At 37.2% G+C, this 17093-nt stretch overlaps 1 protein-coding gene and 1 pseudogene across 6 annotated transcripts in view; one reads left to right on the plus strand and one right to left on the minus strand.

The window, feature by feature from the left end:
* CDH17 (cadherin 17) overlaps positions 1–17093 on the minus strand; it is a gene marked incomplete at its 5' end in the record, with an annotated part of 100093 nt that overhangs the window by 53842 nt on the left and 29158 nt on the right. For all 5 annotated transcript variants that reach the window (XM_082433420.1, XM_082433419.1, XM_082433421.1 and 2 more), the window contains 2 exons: positions 928–1066; positions 2014–2148. In XM_082433420.1, the coding sequence (XP_082289546.1) occupies positions 928–1066; positions 2014–2148 (274 nt within the window). The remainder of the gene's footprint in view (positions 1–927; positions 1067–2013; positions 2149–17093) is intronic.
* On the plus strand, positions 3538–16913 carry LOC309646736 (formimidoyltransferase-cyclodeaminase-like; annotated as a pseudogene). Its single transcript has 2 exons — positions 3538–3598; positions 12222–16913. The product of its transcript is annotated as a formimidoyltransferase-cyclodeaminase-like (transcript).

The raw sequence follows: 17093 nt of genomic DNA on the forward strand, positions 1-17093 counted from the left end.
TATTACTTGGCAGAGTTTAGTGGTGAGCCTTTGGTATGCAACCTCAGGGGCAGAGACACGTGAAATTGCTCCACATAATAAAGTGGAAGGAATATTCTTCCTGCGTTATTGGAAGTGGGCATTGAAGAGTGAGAGCGATTAAGTGACCCAGAGGGAAGCTTGACAGTGAGTTGACGGAAATGGCCAAAAGTCTTTCTGAGAACTCACACTCTAATATTCATGTTTATTTTGTGCACTGTTATGACATGATGCTCCTTCATTCCTCTAAATCTTCAGTAAAACCTGCCACACACACCTATGCTTTGATGAGGGGCTTTTGTAGAAATGAAAAGTAAAAGAGTGAAGGGATGAGCCATAGCTAGGAGCTGAAGACAGAGAAGAATAAGAACTGGAAGCCAGCAGTGACCATGAGAGTGTGGATTTCTGGGAGGATGTGGGAGAGTAAGCTTACCTTTCCAGAGTGTTCTAGAGTGTTCTAAAGCTGTAAGGTGTTCTAAATTCTCACCCTAAAATGGTGATTCTTAACTAGGGGTGATTTTGCCCCCCAGGGGACATTTGGCGATGTCTGAAGACGTCTTTGCTGTCACAATTTAGAAGGGAAGTGTTGCTCCTGGCATCTGGTGCATTGACAGATGTCAGGGATGCTGCCTAACATCCTATAACGCACAGAACAGCCCCTAACAAAAAAAGAATGATCAGGCCCAAGATGTCAATAGTGCCAACGTGGAGAAGTTGTGTCCTAGAGCAATGGGGATAATAAAACAACTCCCAGAGGATTGCTGTGAAGTTTATATAAGATAAATAAAATTTAAATAAGATGGTAAGTACTTAATGAATGATAGTTACACATGTTAGCCACACAAATCTGCCCCTCTGCCTGTTACACTTCCATCTTTCCACAGATATCTCCAGGCTCCTGCCTATTACCTGGGCGAGAATTCTGCCTTACTGAACCTTCATACTTTGGCTGGAGAAACACAGGTCGATTGTCGTTGATGTCCTTCACTTCTATGGTGATGGGGACTGGGCCCTCCACTGTATTGCCATCAGCATCCAGGGCTGAGACCTGATGTTGACAGGAAAAGGAAACCTCCTTGGTGAGTCTGGACCTCATATCACACAGTCAAAAGTCACTTGAAGGAAATTAGAGCCCAAATAACCAATAACCTGGTCACTACAGGGGAGAAAGACACCCATAAGAGCCCAAATTGGGAGCTGCTAAAATAGAGGCCCTATCAGTTAAAGCGATCTAATCATGACTGTGTTTTTCCAGCAGTGGGGTTGGCTGGACACTAGACATGCTTTTTTTCTAAATAGCTGGAATCAGTAAAATAAGAACACTTTGACCCTTGAGGGTATGAAAATATGTCCTGTTACAGAGGCATTTTAGTGGTGATCTGCAGAGCCAGTAGTAAAACTTAAACAGAAATCTTTTGGCTTGCTCTTTCCCCACAATTAGCTCTCTATCATTCAGAGAGAGATACAAACCATGAAAACTAAGGGGGAAAGAGAGAGAGAAGGGTCTCTCTAGGCAGCCTCTGACTTTGGTCATTGATTACTTCTGCTTCTTGCAAGGCCCAAAGGAGCTCCATCTAGTACCAGTGCTGCCTTCTTTGTGGGTCCAGAGCCCACCCAACAGCCATAGGCAGACACCAGTGAAATATCAGAGAAGTACTGGCTAGTTTTGATCCAGGTGCCATCATTTTGATCCAGGTGCCATCCAGGTTTCCACTCATTTTGATGAGTAATGCCATCTAAGAGCCTTAGCAATATAAATTGGGTTACTCTGGTCAAAAAGCCTAAAAAAGAGGATACCTTTGCCACACGCCTCTCTAGTTGTTAAAAAATAAAATTAAATTAAAAAAAGACAAATGAGATTTGCAAAGCATGTCATTAGTGTCAGGAGAGCTGAAACAGGATTCTGTGCTAGGGAAGAAGGTGCCAGTGATACTTCCAGGACAAAGAGTGCTCAGAGAGATTAGAGTTAGTGTTCTTTGTCTGGTCTCAGTTCACCTGGAGTTTGTGAACAGCTCTTGTTTCCCTGTCCAGGGCTTTGTTGTGATACAGAAGTCCATCTGGTTGTATCTGAAATATGTCATCTGTCTCCCCAGTTAGTTTGAAAGTCACAGCAAGAGGACTGGCCTTAAACTGGGAAAAAGCAAACATTAGATTAGGTTGTAAGGAAAAACAATGTTGTAGAATTTGTAGTAAGTCACCAATTTCAGGTAACGTTTTCATTTGTACAATCACTAAAATAAGAAATTCTAAGCTTTTAAAGTGATACATTCTAAAAGTCTGCTTGAACGTTAGCTATGTACATTCAAAATACATTTTCCTTAAGAAACAATGTGTGACATAATTCAGTACATTGACGAAAGCCAATAGATGCTTTAAATTCAAGCTAAAGTTAGATGAGATTTTTCCGGGAATATCGGAAAGCTATAATACTACTAGCTTTTAAGTAACATTAAAAAGGGTAGCTTCATTGCTAGGATAAAAAAGATGTCATTTAGTACTTCTAAAAATTGTAACAAAGATTAAAAGACATTTTAATATTAAGGAAAACAACTTAAAATTGGCTTTAATTGATAAAGTTCTATATGACAATCTCACTTAATTTTTCAGAAGTAAAGAAAATCCCAATGATTATTCATGGGATAGCTATAATACTTTTAAGACCACAAGAATAGAAAATTTACATAAAATAAAGCAGATGTAAAAGTTGTTCAACCTCATTAATAATTTTTAATATATTTTTATATATTTAAAAAATAAACATTAATAGTCAATGTTGTAAAGGATGTAAATAAACACACATATTATTGATGAAAATATAAATTAGCATAATCCTTTTGGAAATAACTTGAGGCATAAAATGTTTGTAACCTTTGATAGCAAATATTACTAAACAGAATTTATTGTAAGGAAATATTTTTTAAACAATAAACTGCATGCTTGTAGTATAGTAGCCTACAATAGTGGTAAAGTTGAAAACTCCTAAATGGTCAAAAAAAGAAAGGTATACAATTATATAACACATAGACAATGAATTTTAAGCATTAAAATGTTCATTCTATAAATTATGAATCAGCAAAAGAACAATGATACGGTGTAAAGTAACAAAAGGAGAACATGAGTAAATCTAGACTATGATTGTAACAGTACCAAGTGTATTCATGTCAGCTGGCAAGAAATGGAATTAAAAAAAAAAACAGCTGATGTGTTACCTGGGTAGAACTGTGGATGAAGAGCTTTTTATGAGTGTTTGCTTGTTGATATTATGTTGTTTATATAATAAATGAAAGTGTTACTATTTTGCATTTTAATTAAAAAGCCTGGAAATCAATGGAAAGGTGGAGTAAGGATCTACAAAAACTCCCTCTCCATAAAAGTAATGAGAAACTGGCAAAAATTGTAAATATCAACTTTTTCAGAACCTTGGAAATAAACCAAATGCTTGCAAAATCCAAGGACTGTTTATTTAAGAAAATTACTATCAGTTAGAGCCAAGCTTTGTAGTTGCTTTGACTTGCCCTAATGGCATCATCCTTTCTCAGGATATGCAGTGGCCTTGAAAACCAACAGCCTCACAACCACGGTACTATGTAGGGGGTAGAAGGAGTTTGGAGTTTGGAGTTTCCCAGAAGTCCTGTCCCCAAAGAACGGATACTATCTAACCTATCTGGAAGCTCCCTGGAAACACCTACTCATGCAGCTTGTCTTTATTTGACCCAACTCAGAGCTCACTCACTGCAAACAATTTTCCTCCTGGGGAATTTGTTGAAAATAATCATCAGCAGTTGCTTAACACTGCAGCTACCTGAGACAGTGATAACAGCTGATGCAAACAGGACTCTAACTAAAACATTTAAAAGGTAAAACTTGAGAATAAGATGTTCCTTGCAGGGGCTGGGGGAGCATCAAAAATCTCCAATAGATTTCTGGGAGTCTAAAAGGCCACATTCATAAGTAGAGCTGTACACATGCCCAGGAAAAACCTTGGCCCTAATCTCTCACCTCTGACTGACCTTGAGGCTCTGTGCAAGCAGGAAGTAAAGGCTAAGGCAGAGTTGTAAACCATTTGCCACATCTTTGAAGATGTACCCAACAAGTACTCAGAGCCTATTGGCAAAGGCTGGAAGACTTATTGATTCTAGGCTTGTAAGGAAATCTTAATTCAATCATTAGCTGAACACTAAGCTAACCAAACAGACTTCAGTGGCTACATATGGCAAAGAATACAGACTTTACAGAATTAATTCAGGAAAGTCATTAAACAAATAAACAGCAACAACAACAAATCCTGGGAAGAAAATGGGATATGATTTCTGGCGTTGCCACATCATATTATTTATAAAGTCCAGTTTTCAACAAATGATTGTGAGACATGCAAATAAAAGAAAAATAAGGCCCATATATAGGAAAAATAGCAGTCTACAGAAACTGTCCCCAAGGAAGTCTAGACTAAATAGGATTTTAAATTAACTATTTTAAACAGGTTCAAAGACAAAAGGAAACTTTCTCTAAAGAACTAAAGTATTATAACAATGTCTTACCAAATAGACAATATACATAAAGACATGGAAATTATTTTTTTAAAAAACAAATAAGAATTCTAGAGTTGACAAGCATAATAACTGAAATGAAAAATTCATTAGAAAAGGCCCAACAGTAAGTCTCAGCTAGCAGGAGAAGAATTTGTGAATTTGATAATAGATCAAGTGAGGTTATCCATCCTGACAGAAAGAAAGAAGAAATATTAACAGAACCCTAGAGGCAAATGGAACATCATCAAGCAAACATGCATAATGAGAGTCATAGAAGAAAAGGGAAGAGTGAAAGGGGCAGAAAGATTATTTGAAGAAAGACTAATCAAAAACTTCCCAAATTTGAGAAAAACATTAATCTATGCTTCCAAGAAGTTCACTGAACTCGAAATACAATAAACTCAAAGAGACTCAAACTTAGACTCATCATAATAAAACACAAAACAAACAAACAGGGACTTTTCTGGTGGTGCAGTGGTTAAGAACCCACCTGCTAATGCAGGGGACATGGGTTCGATCCTTGGTCCAGGAAGATCCCATGTGCCATGGAGCAACTAAGCCCATGTGCCACAACTACTGAGCCTGTGCTCTTGAGCCTGCGAGCCACAACTACTGAGCTGCATGACACAATTACTGAAGCCCGTGCACCTAGAGCTCATGCTCCACAACAAGAGAAGCCACTGCAATGAGAAGCCTGCACACTGCAACGAAGAGTAGCCCCCACTCACCGCAACTAGAGGAAGCCCTCGTGCAGCAACAGAGAACAAATGCAACCACAAATAAATAAATAAAAATAAATAAATTTATTTTAAAAAAAACCAAAAAGAGAATTTGGAAGTGCAGAGACTCATCACATACAAAGGATCCTCAATAAACTGAACAGCTGATTTCTCATGGAGGTCAGAAGACAGTGAAATGACATATTCAAAGTGCTGAAAGAAAAAGACTGCCAACTAAGAATTGTATATGCAACAAAACGATCCTTCAAAATGAGGGTGAAATTAAACTATACTACTATTAGAACAAACAAACTTTAAGATAAAAATTATTACTAGAGAAAAAAGGATATTCTATACTGATACAAGTGTCAATCCATCAAGATTCTATAACAGTTATAAACATATATGCACCTACCAACAGACCCCAAAATACATGAAGCAAAAACTGACAGAATTGAAGATAAAATATACAATTCAACAATAATAGTTGGTGACTCGAAAACTTCACTTTCAATAATGAATATAACAAACAGACAGAAGATCAACAAGAAAATAGAAGACTTGAACAACACTATAAACCAACTAGAAGCTAACAGACATCTATGGAACACTCCATCCAACAAAATCCTAACACACATTCTTCTTAAATATACATTAAACATTCTCCAGGCTAGATCATACGATAGATCACAAAACAAGTCTCAGTAAATTTAAAACATTGAAATCATACAAAATATGTTCTCTAACCACAATGGAGAAACTAAAACCAAATAGCAGGAAATGTAGGAAAACCACAAATATATGGAAATAACAATACACTCTAATAACCAATAGGTCAAAGAGGAAATTAAAAGGGAAATTAGAATATACTTTTAGATGAATGAAAATGAAAACACAGCATACCAAACTCTATGGGATACAGATTAAGCAGTACATGGAGGCAAATCTATAGCTGTAAATGCCTATAAAAGAAGAAAATCTCAAATCAATAATCTTCTACCTTAAGAGGCTAGAAGAAGATGAATAAACTAACCTAAAGCAAGCAGAAGGAAATAAAGATTAGAGTGGAAATTAATAAAATGGAGAATACAAAAACAAAGGAGAAAATCAGCAAAACCAAAAGTTGGTCTTTTGAAAAGATCAACAAAATGGACAAATCTTCAACTGGACTTACCAAGAAAAAAATAGACACAAGAGGGACTTCCCTGGTGGTCCAGTGGGTAAGACTCCCTGCTTCCAATGCAGAGGGCCTGGATTTGATCCCTGGTCAGGGAATTAGATCTTGCATGCATGCCACTACTAAGAAGTCCACATGCCGCAACTAAGAAACCCACACACCGCAACTAAAAAAAAAAGATCCCACGTGCCAAAACTAAGACCGAGCACAGCCAAAATAAATAAATAAACAAATAAATATATTTTTTAAAAACACAAGAATCAAACAACTAAAATCAGGAATGTAAGAGGGGACAGTACTACCAAATTTACAGAGATAAAAAGGATGAAATAGAATACTATAAGCAATTGTTTTCCCACAAATCAGACAACCTAAGTGAAATGGATGAATTCTTAGATAAAAACTACCAAAATTGACCAAAGAATAAGTAGAAAGTCTGAATAGAACTATAACAAGTAAGGAGCTTGAGTTAGTAATCAAAAAAATTCCCACAAAGGAAAGTCCAGGACCAGGTAACTTCACTGGTGAATTCTACCTAACAAGTATGGGAGAATTAACATCAAACCTTCACAAATGCTTCCAAAAAGTAGAAGAGTATGGAATACTTCCCAACTTATTCTATGAGGCCAGTGTCATCCTTATATGCAAAACAGGAAAAAAAAATAACACAATAAAACTACAGAGCAATATCTCATAAATATAGACGCAAAAGTTTTCAACAGAATACTAGCAAACTGAATCCTGCAATATATAAAAAGAATTACATATCATGACCAAGTGGAATTTATCTCAGAATACAAGGCTGGTTCAACATATGAAAATCAATTAATTTAATACCCCATATTAATAGAATAAAGGACAAAACCAGATGAGTATCTCTATAGAGGCAGAAAATCATTTGACAAAATCCAGCATCCTTTCATGATAAAAAAATACACAACAAAGTAGGAATAGATAATTACCTTAAATGTAAATGGATTAAATGCTCCTACCAAAAGACACAGACTGGCTGAATGGATACAAAAACAAGACCCGTATATATGCTGTCTACAAGAAACCCACTTCAGACCTAGGGACACATACAGACTGAAAGTGAGGCGATGGAAAAAGATATTCCATGCAAATGGAAATCAAAAGAAAGCTGGAGTAGCAGTTGTCATATCAGACAAAATAGACTTTAAAATAAAGACTATTACAAGAGACAAAGAAGGACACTACATAATGATCAAGGGATCAATCCAAGAAGTAGATATAACAATTGTAAATATTTATGCACCCAACATAGGAACACCTCAATACATAAGGCAAATACTAACAGCCATAAAAGGGGAAATCGACAGTAACACAATCATAGTAGGGGATTTTAACACCCCACTTTCACCAATGGACAGATCACCCAAGATGAAAATAAATAAGGAAACACGAGCTTTAAATGATACATTAAACAAGATGGGCTTAATTGATATTTATAGGACATTCCACCCCAAAACAACAGAATACACATTTTTCTCAAGTGCTCATGGAACATTCTCCAGGATAGATCACATCTTCGGTCACAAATCAAGCCTTGGTAAATTTAAGAAAATTGAAATTGTATCAAGTATCTTTTCTGACCACAACACTATGAGACTAGATATCAATTACAGGAAAAGATCTGTAAAAAATACAAACACATGGAGGCTAAATGATACACTACTTAATAACGAAGTGATCACTGAAGAAATCAAAGAGGAAATAAAAAAATACCTAGAAACAAATGACAATGGAGACACGACAACCCAAAACCTATGGGTTGCAGCAAAAGCAATTCTAAGAGGGAAGTTTATAGCAGTACAATCCTACCTTAAGAAACAGGAAACATCTCAAGGAAACAACCTAACCTTGCACTTAAGCAATTAGAGAAAGAAGAACAAAAAAAACCCCAAAGTTAGCAGAAGGAAAGAAATCATATAGATCACATCAGAAATAAATGAAAAAGAAATGAAGGAAACGATAGCAAAGATCAATAAAACTAAAAGCTGGTTCTTTGAGAAGATAAAGAAAATTGATAAACCATTAGCCAGACTCATCAAGAAAAAAAGGGAGAAGACTCAAATCAATAGAATTAGAAATGAAAAAGGGGAAGTAACAACTGTCACTGCAGAAATACAAATGATCATGAGAGATTACTACAAGCAACTCTATGCCAATAAAATGGACAACCTGGAAGAAATGGACAAATTCTTAGAAATGCACAACTGCCGAGACTGAACCAGGAAAAAATAGAAAATATGAACAGATCAATCACAAACACTGAAATTGAAACTGTGATTAAAAACCTTCCAACAAACAAAAACCCAGGACCAGATGGCTTCACAGGCGAATTCTGTCAAACATTTAGAGAAGAGTTAACACCTATCCTTCTCAAATTCTTCCAAAATATTGCAGAGGGAGGAACACTCCCAAACTCATTCTATGAGGCCACCATCACCCTGATACCAAAATCAGACAAATATGTTACAAAGAAAGAAAACTACAGGCCAATATCACTGATGAACATAGATGCAAAAATCCTCAACAAAATACTAGCAAACAGAATCCAACAGCACATTAAAAGGATCATACACCATGATCAAGTGGGGTTTATTCCAGTAATGCAAGGATTCTTCAATATATGCAAATCAATCAATGTGATACACCATATTAACAAATTGAAGGAGAAAAACCATATGATCATCTCAATAGATGCAGAGAAAGCTTTCGACAAAATTCAACACCCATTTATGATAAAAGCCCTGCAGAAAATAGGCATAGAAGGAACTTTCCTCAACATAATAAAGGCCATATATGACAAACCCACAGCCAACATCGTCCTCAATGGTGAAAAACTGAAACCATTTCCACTAAGATCAGGAACAAGACAAAGTTGCCCACTCTCACCACTATTATTCAACATTTGGAAGTTTTAGCCACAGCAATCAGAGAAGAAAAAGAAATAAAAGGAATCCAAATCGGAAAAGAAGAAGTAAAGCTGTCACTGTTTGCAGATGACATGATACTATACATAGAGAATCCTAAAGATGCTACCAGAAAACTACTAGAGCTAATCAATGAATTTGGTAAAGTAGTAGGATACAAAATTAATGCACAGAAATCTCTTGCATTCCTCTACACTAATGATGAAAAATCTGAAAGTGAAATTAAGAAGACACTCCCATTTACCATTGCAACAAAAAGAATAAAATATCTAGGAATAAACCTACTTAAGGAGACAAAAGGCCTATATGCAGAAAATTATAAGACACTGATGAAAGAAATTAAAGATGATACCAATAGATGGAGAGATATACCATGTTCTTGGATTGGAAGAATCAACATTGTGAAAATGACTCTATTACCCAAAGCAATCTACAGATTCAATGCAATCCCTATCAAACTACCACTGGCAAAGGGAGGGAGGGAGATGCAAAAGGGAAGAGATATGGGAACATATGTATATGTATAACTGATTCACTTTGTTATAAAGCAGAAACTTACACACCATTGTAAAGCAATTATACTCCAATACAGATGTTTAAATAAATTTAAAAAAAAAGAAAGTAGGAATAGAAGGTAAATTCCTCAACCTGATAAATGGTATCTAAGAAAAACCCACAGCTAATATTATACATAATGGTGAAAGACTGAAAGCTTTCCCTATATGACCAGGAACAAGATAATGATGCCCAATTTTGTCACTTCTATATAACATTGTACTTGAAATCCTAGGCAAGAGAAAGAAATAAAAGTCATCCAGATTGGAAAGAAATGAGTAAAAGTATCTCTAGTCACAGATGACATGATCTTACATATGGAAAATCCTAAGGAATCTAAAAAAGTTTTACAGCAAATAAACAAGTCCAGTAAGGTTGCAAGATAAAAGATCAATATACAAAAAAAATCAACTGTATTTCTATACACTAGCAAAAAGAAATCTGAAAATGATGATAAGAAAACAATTCCATTTACAATAGGATTAAAAGTAATAACATACTTCAGAATAAATTTAACCAAAGAAACACAAGATTTGTAAACTGAAAACTATGAAACATTGTTAAAAGAAATTAAAGAAGATCTAAATAAATGGAAAAACATCCCATGCTCAAAACTTGAAAAACTTAATATTGTTAAGATAGTACTATTCTCCAAGTTGAGATACTAATTCAACACAATCCCTATCAAAATTACTTTTGTCTTGTTTGTAGAATTGACATGATGATCCTAAAATTTATATAAAAATGTATAAGGCCCAGAATAACCAAAACAATCTTGAAAAAGAAGAACAAAGTTGGGAGACTTAACACTGCCCGATTTCAAAATCTACTACAAAGCTACAGTATTCTAGAGAGTGTGGAACTGGCATAAGGACAGACATATAGATCAATGGATTCAAAATCAGGAGTACAGAAATAAACTTTTGTATTTATGGTCAAATTAATTTCTGACAAAGGTGCTAAGATAATTCAATGGGGAAAAAATAGTGTTTTCAACAAATGGTGCTGGAACAACTGGATATCTACATGCAAAAGAATGAAGTTAGATCCCTACCTCTCGTATCATGCACAAAAATTAACTAAAAATAGACCAAAGGCCTAAATGTTAAGAGTTAAAACTCTAAAACTGAGAAGAAAACACAGGCATAAATCTTTGTGACTCTGGATGAGGCAATAGGTTTTTAGATATTATAGCAAAAGCACAAACAAAAAAGAAAATAAATTGAACTTCATCAAAATTAAAAGCTTTTGTGCTTCAAATGAACTATCAAGAAAGTGAAAAGTAACCTATAGAATGTGAGAAAATATTTGCAAATCATGTGTATGATAAGGAATTTTATGCAGAATATATAAAGGGTTCTTACAACAATAAAAAACAAATAATTCAATTTAAAAAGAGGTAAAGGATTTGAACAGACAGTTCTCCAAAGAAGATATACAAATAGCCAATAAGCACATTAAAAGATATTAACATTAGTCATTAGGGAAATGCAAACCCAAACCACAGAGAAATATCACTTTACTCCACTAGGATAGCTATCATTACAATAAAGAAACAGATAAGTAACAAGTGTTGGCAAGGATGTGGAGAAATCAGAACACTTACACAATGCTGGTGGGAATGTAAAATGGTTCAGTTGTATTGCAGAACAGTTTTGCAGTTATTTAAAAAGTTAAAAATTGAATTAACTATGTCCCAGAAATTTTACTCCTAGGTATATATCCAAGAGAATGGAAAACATATCCTCACAAAAATTGTACATGAATGTCCATAATAGCATTATTTATAATAGCCATAAATGTCCATCAAATGATAACTGGATATTCAAAACGTATTATATTCATACAATGGGATATTAATCAGCCATAAAAAAAAGGAAAGAAGTACTAATACCTGCTACAATATAGATGAACCTTGAAAACATTACGCTAAGTAAAAGAAATTATACACATAGGGTCACATGTTACATGATTCCATTTATATGAAATGTCTATAAAGGAAATCTCTAGAGACTGCAAGTCGATTAGTGTTTGCCAGGGGCTGGGAGGAGAGGAGAATAGGGAGTGACTGCTAGTTGGTACAGGGTTTCTTTGAGTCTGGTGAAAGTGTTCTGGGATCAGATAGTGGTGATGGTTGTACATTTTTGTGATATATTAAAAACTACTGAATTGGACATTTTAAAAGGGTAGATCTTATGATACATAAGCTATATCTCACACAGAGAAAAAAGAGGCCGTCCTACCGCGACGTCCTCCGCCCCCGCAGGTGGGTCCCCCCAAACCGCGGAGCTGCCGGCGTGGTCGCAGGCTGGAGGCGGGCTCGGGGCAGCGCCGCCGCCGGCCGCCCCTCGCTCCGGGCCCCGCCGCCCGCGGACGCTGATCCCCCTGCTGGAGTCTCCCGGGGCCCTCAGCGAGTCCCTCGGGTTACCCTTCGGCCCACGTGGGTCTGGGCCACTCCACACCAGAACCTGGGCGGGACCGCGCAGGGGGTCCCAGCGCCGGTGTCTGCCCAGACCTCGCACTACGGCCTCCTCGGAGAGCCTCTGCCGCCCTAAAAGTGCCAACGGTGGTGTGTGCGCAGGACACAGACTGGGGCTCCGTTTGGCTGCCTGTTTATGAAACATTTCAGAAGCCAGAAGAAAATACATTGGTGAGAACGCAGCGAAAGCAGCTTTTCTTGAAAAAAAATGGACAGAAACATCCTGAGGTCTCAGTGCTCAATATATTTTCTGATCAAGAGTGCAACAGATCAGTCACTACAATAGCAGCTTCTCTTGCTGAGTTAGGCAATTCCCTTCTGGCTGCCTGCCTGGAGGCCTTCCAGTCAATTGATATGGAGGTTCAAGAGGGGATCCATCCTTGCCTGGGAGCAGTGGACCTGATTCCCATTTACCCTCTCTCTGGTGTTGGAGTGGAAGAGTGTGGAGCTGTGGCCAGAAGCCTTGCTGAGAGTCTGGTCCAGCGTGTTCCTGGCTGCAGTGTGTTTCTCTTTGGTGAGGCTGACCTGCCTGAGAAGCACACTCTTGTCCAGAGAAGGAAGCAACTGGGCTGGTTCACAAGGAGGGATTTCAGTGCTCTTAAACCTGACCTGGGAGCTGCACCTGCCCGAAGATGTGGTTTAACAGCTTGCTTCAGGGCGTTGTGACAGTTGCGTTGGAATAAAATTGGAATTTCAGCTTTGCCGTGAGGAGATTCATGCCGCCGCTAGAGCAGCCGAGAGCCAATCTGCGGGAGGCAGGAGCTGAGTGAAACCTCAAACTGAGAAACAAACTTTCACATCAGGCATCGATCGTAGCTAGCCCGTATGTGATGAACTGCAATGTTACCATAGATTCTCAAGACTTGGCTCTGGGAAAAGAGATCGCTAGTGCCATTCGGGGCTCAAATGTGAATGGACTGAAGGGCGTCCAAACGATGGCTTTTCCTCACGAAGGGAAAATGGAGATAGCTTGCAATGTAGAGAGTTTTGAAGATCAAGAAGTTACATAAACCTCAGAAGGCTCTCAATACATGGCTTACAGTGTCCTTGGGGACCATTTTTATTATGCATCTCCTCATTACATAGAAGCTCAAGTTAAAAAATTGACTAGTGATCGGGGAATTGGTACTACAGGGAGAGCATTAATTGGACTTACACCCCAAGAGTGCAAGAACTGTGCTGAATATGCTATTAAGGAAGGTATTGGGGAGTTCTGGAAGATACGCAGAGGCATTTTCATGTGATCCAATCTAAGGCTTCATTGAAATTGTAAGGAAAAAATATCAGCCATTACAAATTTTCCTTTGGCCAGTGAAGACGAGTGGAAGATCCAAGAGCTTGGTTCCAGCTGTGAACTGGAAAACTGGAAGCCTTCTCTGTCCAGTGACAACAACAGGTGTTTATAGATCATCCATAGTCACCTTATGATATTTCTAGTCGTCATTAAAACTTCGTGAAATCCTCCTCTGTATCAAGTTCATGCACTTGCATGTACCAGAAGCCCTCCTGAATGAGCTGCGTAAAATGGCCATCGTTGCTGAATCATCTTTAATTATTATGAACAAAACTAAAAACGGACTCAATTTATTCGGTATTCCTGACCTCTTTATTCCAAAGTCCTGTATTCAACTCTCATTTTTAAAGTAATCATTTTTTTAATGTGCAGTTTTAAAAATCAAGTACTAAGTAACTAAAAAATGGGGAGAATTATAAAATAAAATTACTTCTTTGAAGCAAAAAAAAAAAAAAAAAAGAAAAAAAATTACGTATCTGAGATATATATCATACTATCCTTAGATCTGGAAGCCCCTGAGAGTACAGAGCTGGGGACAGTTGAAAATCCTCAGTGAAAGAAGTCTGTAGGTGTTTAGTTCTTTTTTCTTCCTTTCTTTCTTTCTTTGTTTCTTTTCTTTTTTGGAGGACATGTTAATAACCCAAGGATCAACCTCATGGGGCAAAAAGCTTGCTTTGGGCCTCCCTGACTTCAGGTAAGAACATTTCAAGTGATACAGATGAGGGAACTGGGACAACTCCTTCCCACCACTGTAATAAAGAGCCCAAAGTACATCTTACCAAGGCTGGGTTTTCTACATCATTTCCACATAAGAAGATGGAGAGAGCATGGTATGCTATTTTTTTTTTTTTTTTTTGTATATTCCAGATTTTATTTTATTTTTTTGCTATGTAACCTACTTTTTATTTTGGCCTTTTTTTAAATTGAAGTATAGTTGATGTACAATACTACATAAATTATAGGTGTACAGCATAGTGATTCAAAATGTTTAAAGGTCATATTCCAGTAATAGTTACTACAAAATACTGGCTGTATTCCCTGTGTTGTACAAGACATCCTTGTAGCTTATTTATTTTATGCATAATGGTTTGTACCTCTTAATCCCCTACTCCTATCTTGTCCCTCTCCCCTGCACTCCCCCCACGGGTAACAACTATTCTGTTTTCTGTATCTGTCTTTTCTTTTTTGTTATATTCACTAGTTTGTTTTATTTTTTAGTTTCCACATGTGATATCATTCAGTATTTATCTTTCTCTGTCTGACTTATTTCACTAAGCATAATACCCCCCAAGTCCATCCACATTGTTGCAAATGGCAAAATTTCATTCTTTTTTATGCTGAGTAGTATTCCATTGTGTGTGTGTGTGTGTGCATATATGTATATATATATATATTATATCTTCTTTATCCATTCATTCATTGATGGACACTTAGGTTGCTTCCATATCTTGGCAACTGTAAATAATACTACTATGAATATTGGGGTGAATGTATCTTCTCAAATTAGTATTTTCATTTTTTTCAGATATATACCCCAGGAGTGGAATTGCTGGGTCATATGGTAGTTCTATTTCTAGTTTTTTGAGAAAGCTCCACACTATTTTCCTTGGCTACACCAATTTACACTCCCACCAACAGTGCATGAAGGTTCCCTTTTCTCCACATCCTTACCAACATTTGTTATTTGTGTTCTTTTTAATGATAGCCATTTGGCAGGTGTGAGGTGATATCTCATTGTGGTTTTAACTTGCATTTCTCTGATGATTAATGATGTTGAACATCTTTTCATGTGACTGTTGGCCTTCTACATGTCCTCTTTGGAAAAATGTCTATTCAGGTCTTCTACCCATTTTTTAATTGGGTTGTTCGCTTTTTGATGTTGAGTTGTATGATCTCTTTCTATCTTTTTGATATTAACCTCTTATCAGTCACATCATTTGCAAACATTTTCTCCCATTCCGTAGTTTGTCTTTTCATTTTGTCAATGGTTTCCTTTGCTGTGCAAAAGCTTTTGAGTTTAATTAGTTTCCATTTGTTTATTTTTGCTTTTATTTCCTTTGCTTTAGGAGACAGATCCAAAAAATATTCCTATGATTTATATCAAAGAGTGTTCTGCTTATGTGTTCTTCTAGGAGTTTTATGGTTTCGGTCTTACATTTGGGTCTTTAATCCATTTTGAGTTAATGGATTACTCAATGGTAGAGCTACTACCCTATGAGCTCACTGGGCGCAGGGATGGTGTTGGGGTCATCTTGTATCCTCAGTCCCAGCATAGTGCCTTGTAACAATAGGCACCATCAGGAACGAAACTGGGTCATTTGTAGAGATGTGGATGGACCTAGAGTCTGTCATACAGAGTGAAGTAAATCAGAAGGAGAAAAATAAATATTGTATCTTAACACATATATGTGGAATTTAGAAAAACGGTACAGATGAACCTATTCGCAACACAGGAATAGAGACACAGACATAGAGAACTGACATGTGGACACGGGGCAGGGGCATAGGGGGGTGGGATGAATTGGTAGATTGGGAATGACATATATACACTACCATGTGTAAAATAGATAGCTAGTGGGAACCTGCTATATAGCGCAGGGAGCTCAGCTCGGTGCTCTGTTGTGACCTAGATGGGTGGGATGGGAGGGGGAGGTCCAAGAGGGAGGGGATATATGTATACATATAGCTGATTCACTCTGTTGTACAGCAGAAACTAATGCAATATTGTAAAGCAAATATACCCCAATAAAAATAAATAAGAATATATCAAATTCAAAAAAAAAGATGAACGTGTGCCTAGCCCACAGCATTCTTACCAGCTTATGAAGCATAAAAATACACAAATGAACAGAATTTTTTTTATTGGAGTATAGTTGTTCTACAATGTTGTGTTAGTTTCTACTGTACAGCAAAGTGGAGTTCCCTATGCTATACAGTAGGTTCTCATCAGTTATCTGTTTTATACATATCAGTGTATATATGTCAATCCCAATCTCCCAATTCATCCCACCCCCCCTTTCCCCCCTTGGTGTCCATATGTTTGTTCTCTACATCTTGAACAGAATTTTTTTAATGTAAGCGAGATATCTATAACTAAGTGCTCCCTGGCAAGGGAAAGAAAGTTAGTTAACGAGATCACCTCTTGTGTGAGCCCTGCCATAGACTCCCAACCAGTTCCTTTGCAACCTCTTCTGTTTCCCGCCCCCCCTCCAGTTTGTAGCCCTGAATGGAAACTTGATTCAGGCCCGCTGCTTTGAGGAGAAAATCTAAGAGCATTAGAGGTCAGGACCCTTCCTGTCTCTGCAGCCTCCTCTCCTACCTTCTCCTTTAGGATCTCTGCTGGCCTTCTGCCAAAACTCGGGGCA

This window comes from Balaenoptera physalus (assembly GCF_965194825.1).
Source record: "Balaenoptera physalus genome assembly, chromosome: 17".
In the NCBI taxonomy this organism is placed as follows: domain Eukaryota; kingdom Metazoa; phylum Chordata; class Mammalia; order Artiodactyla; family Balaenopteridae; genus Balaenoptera; species Balaenoptera physalus.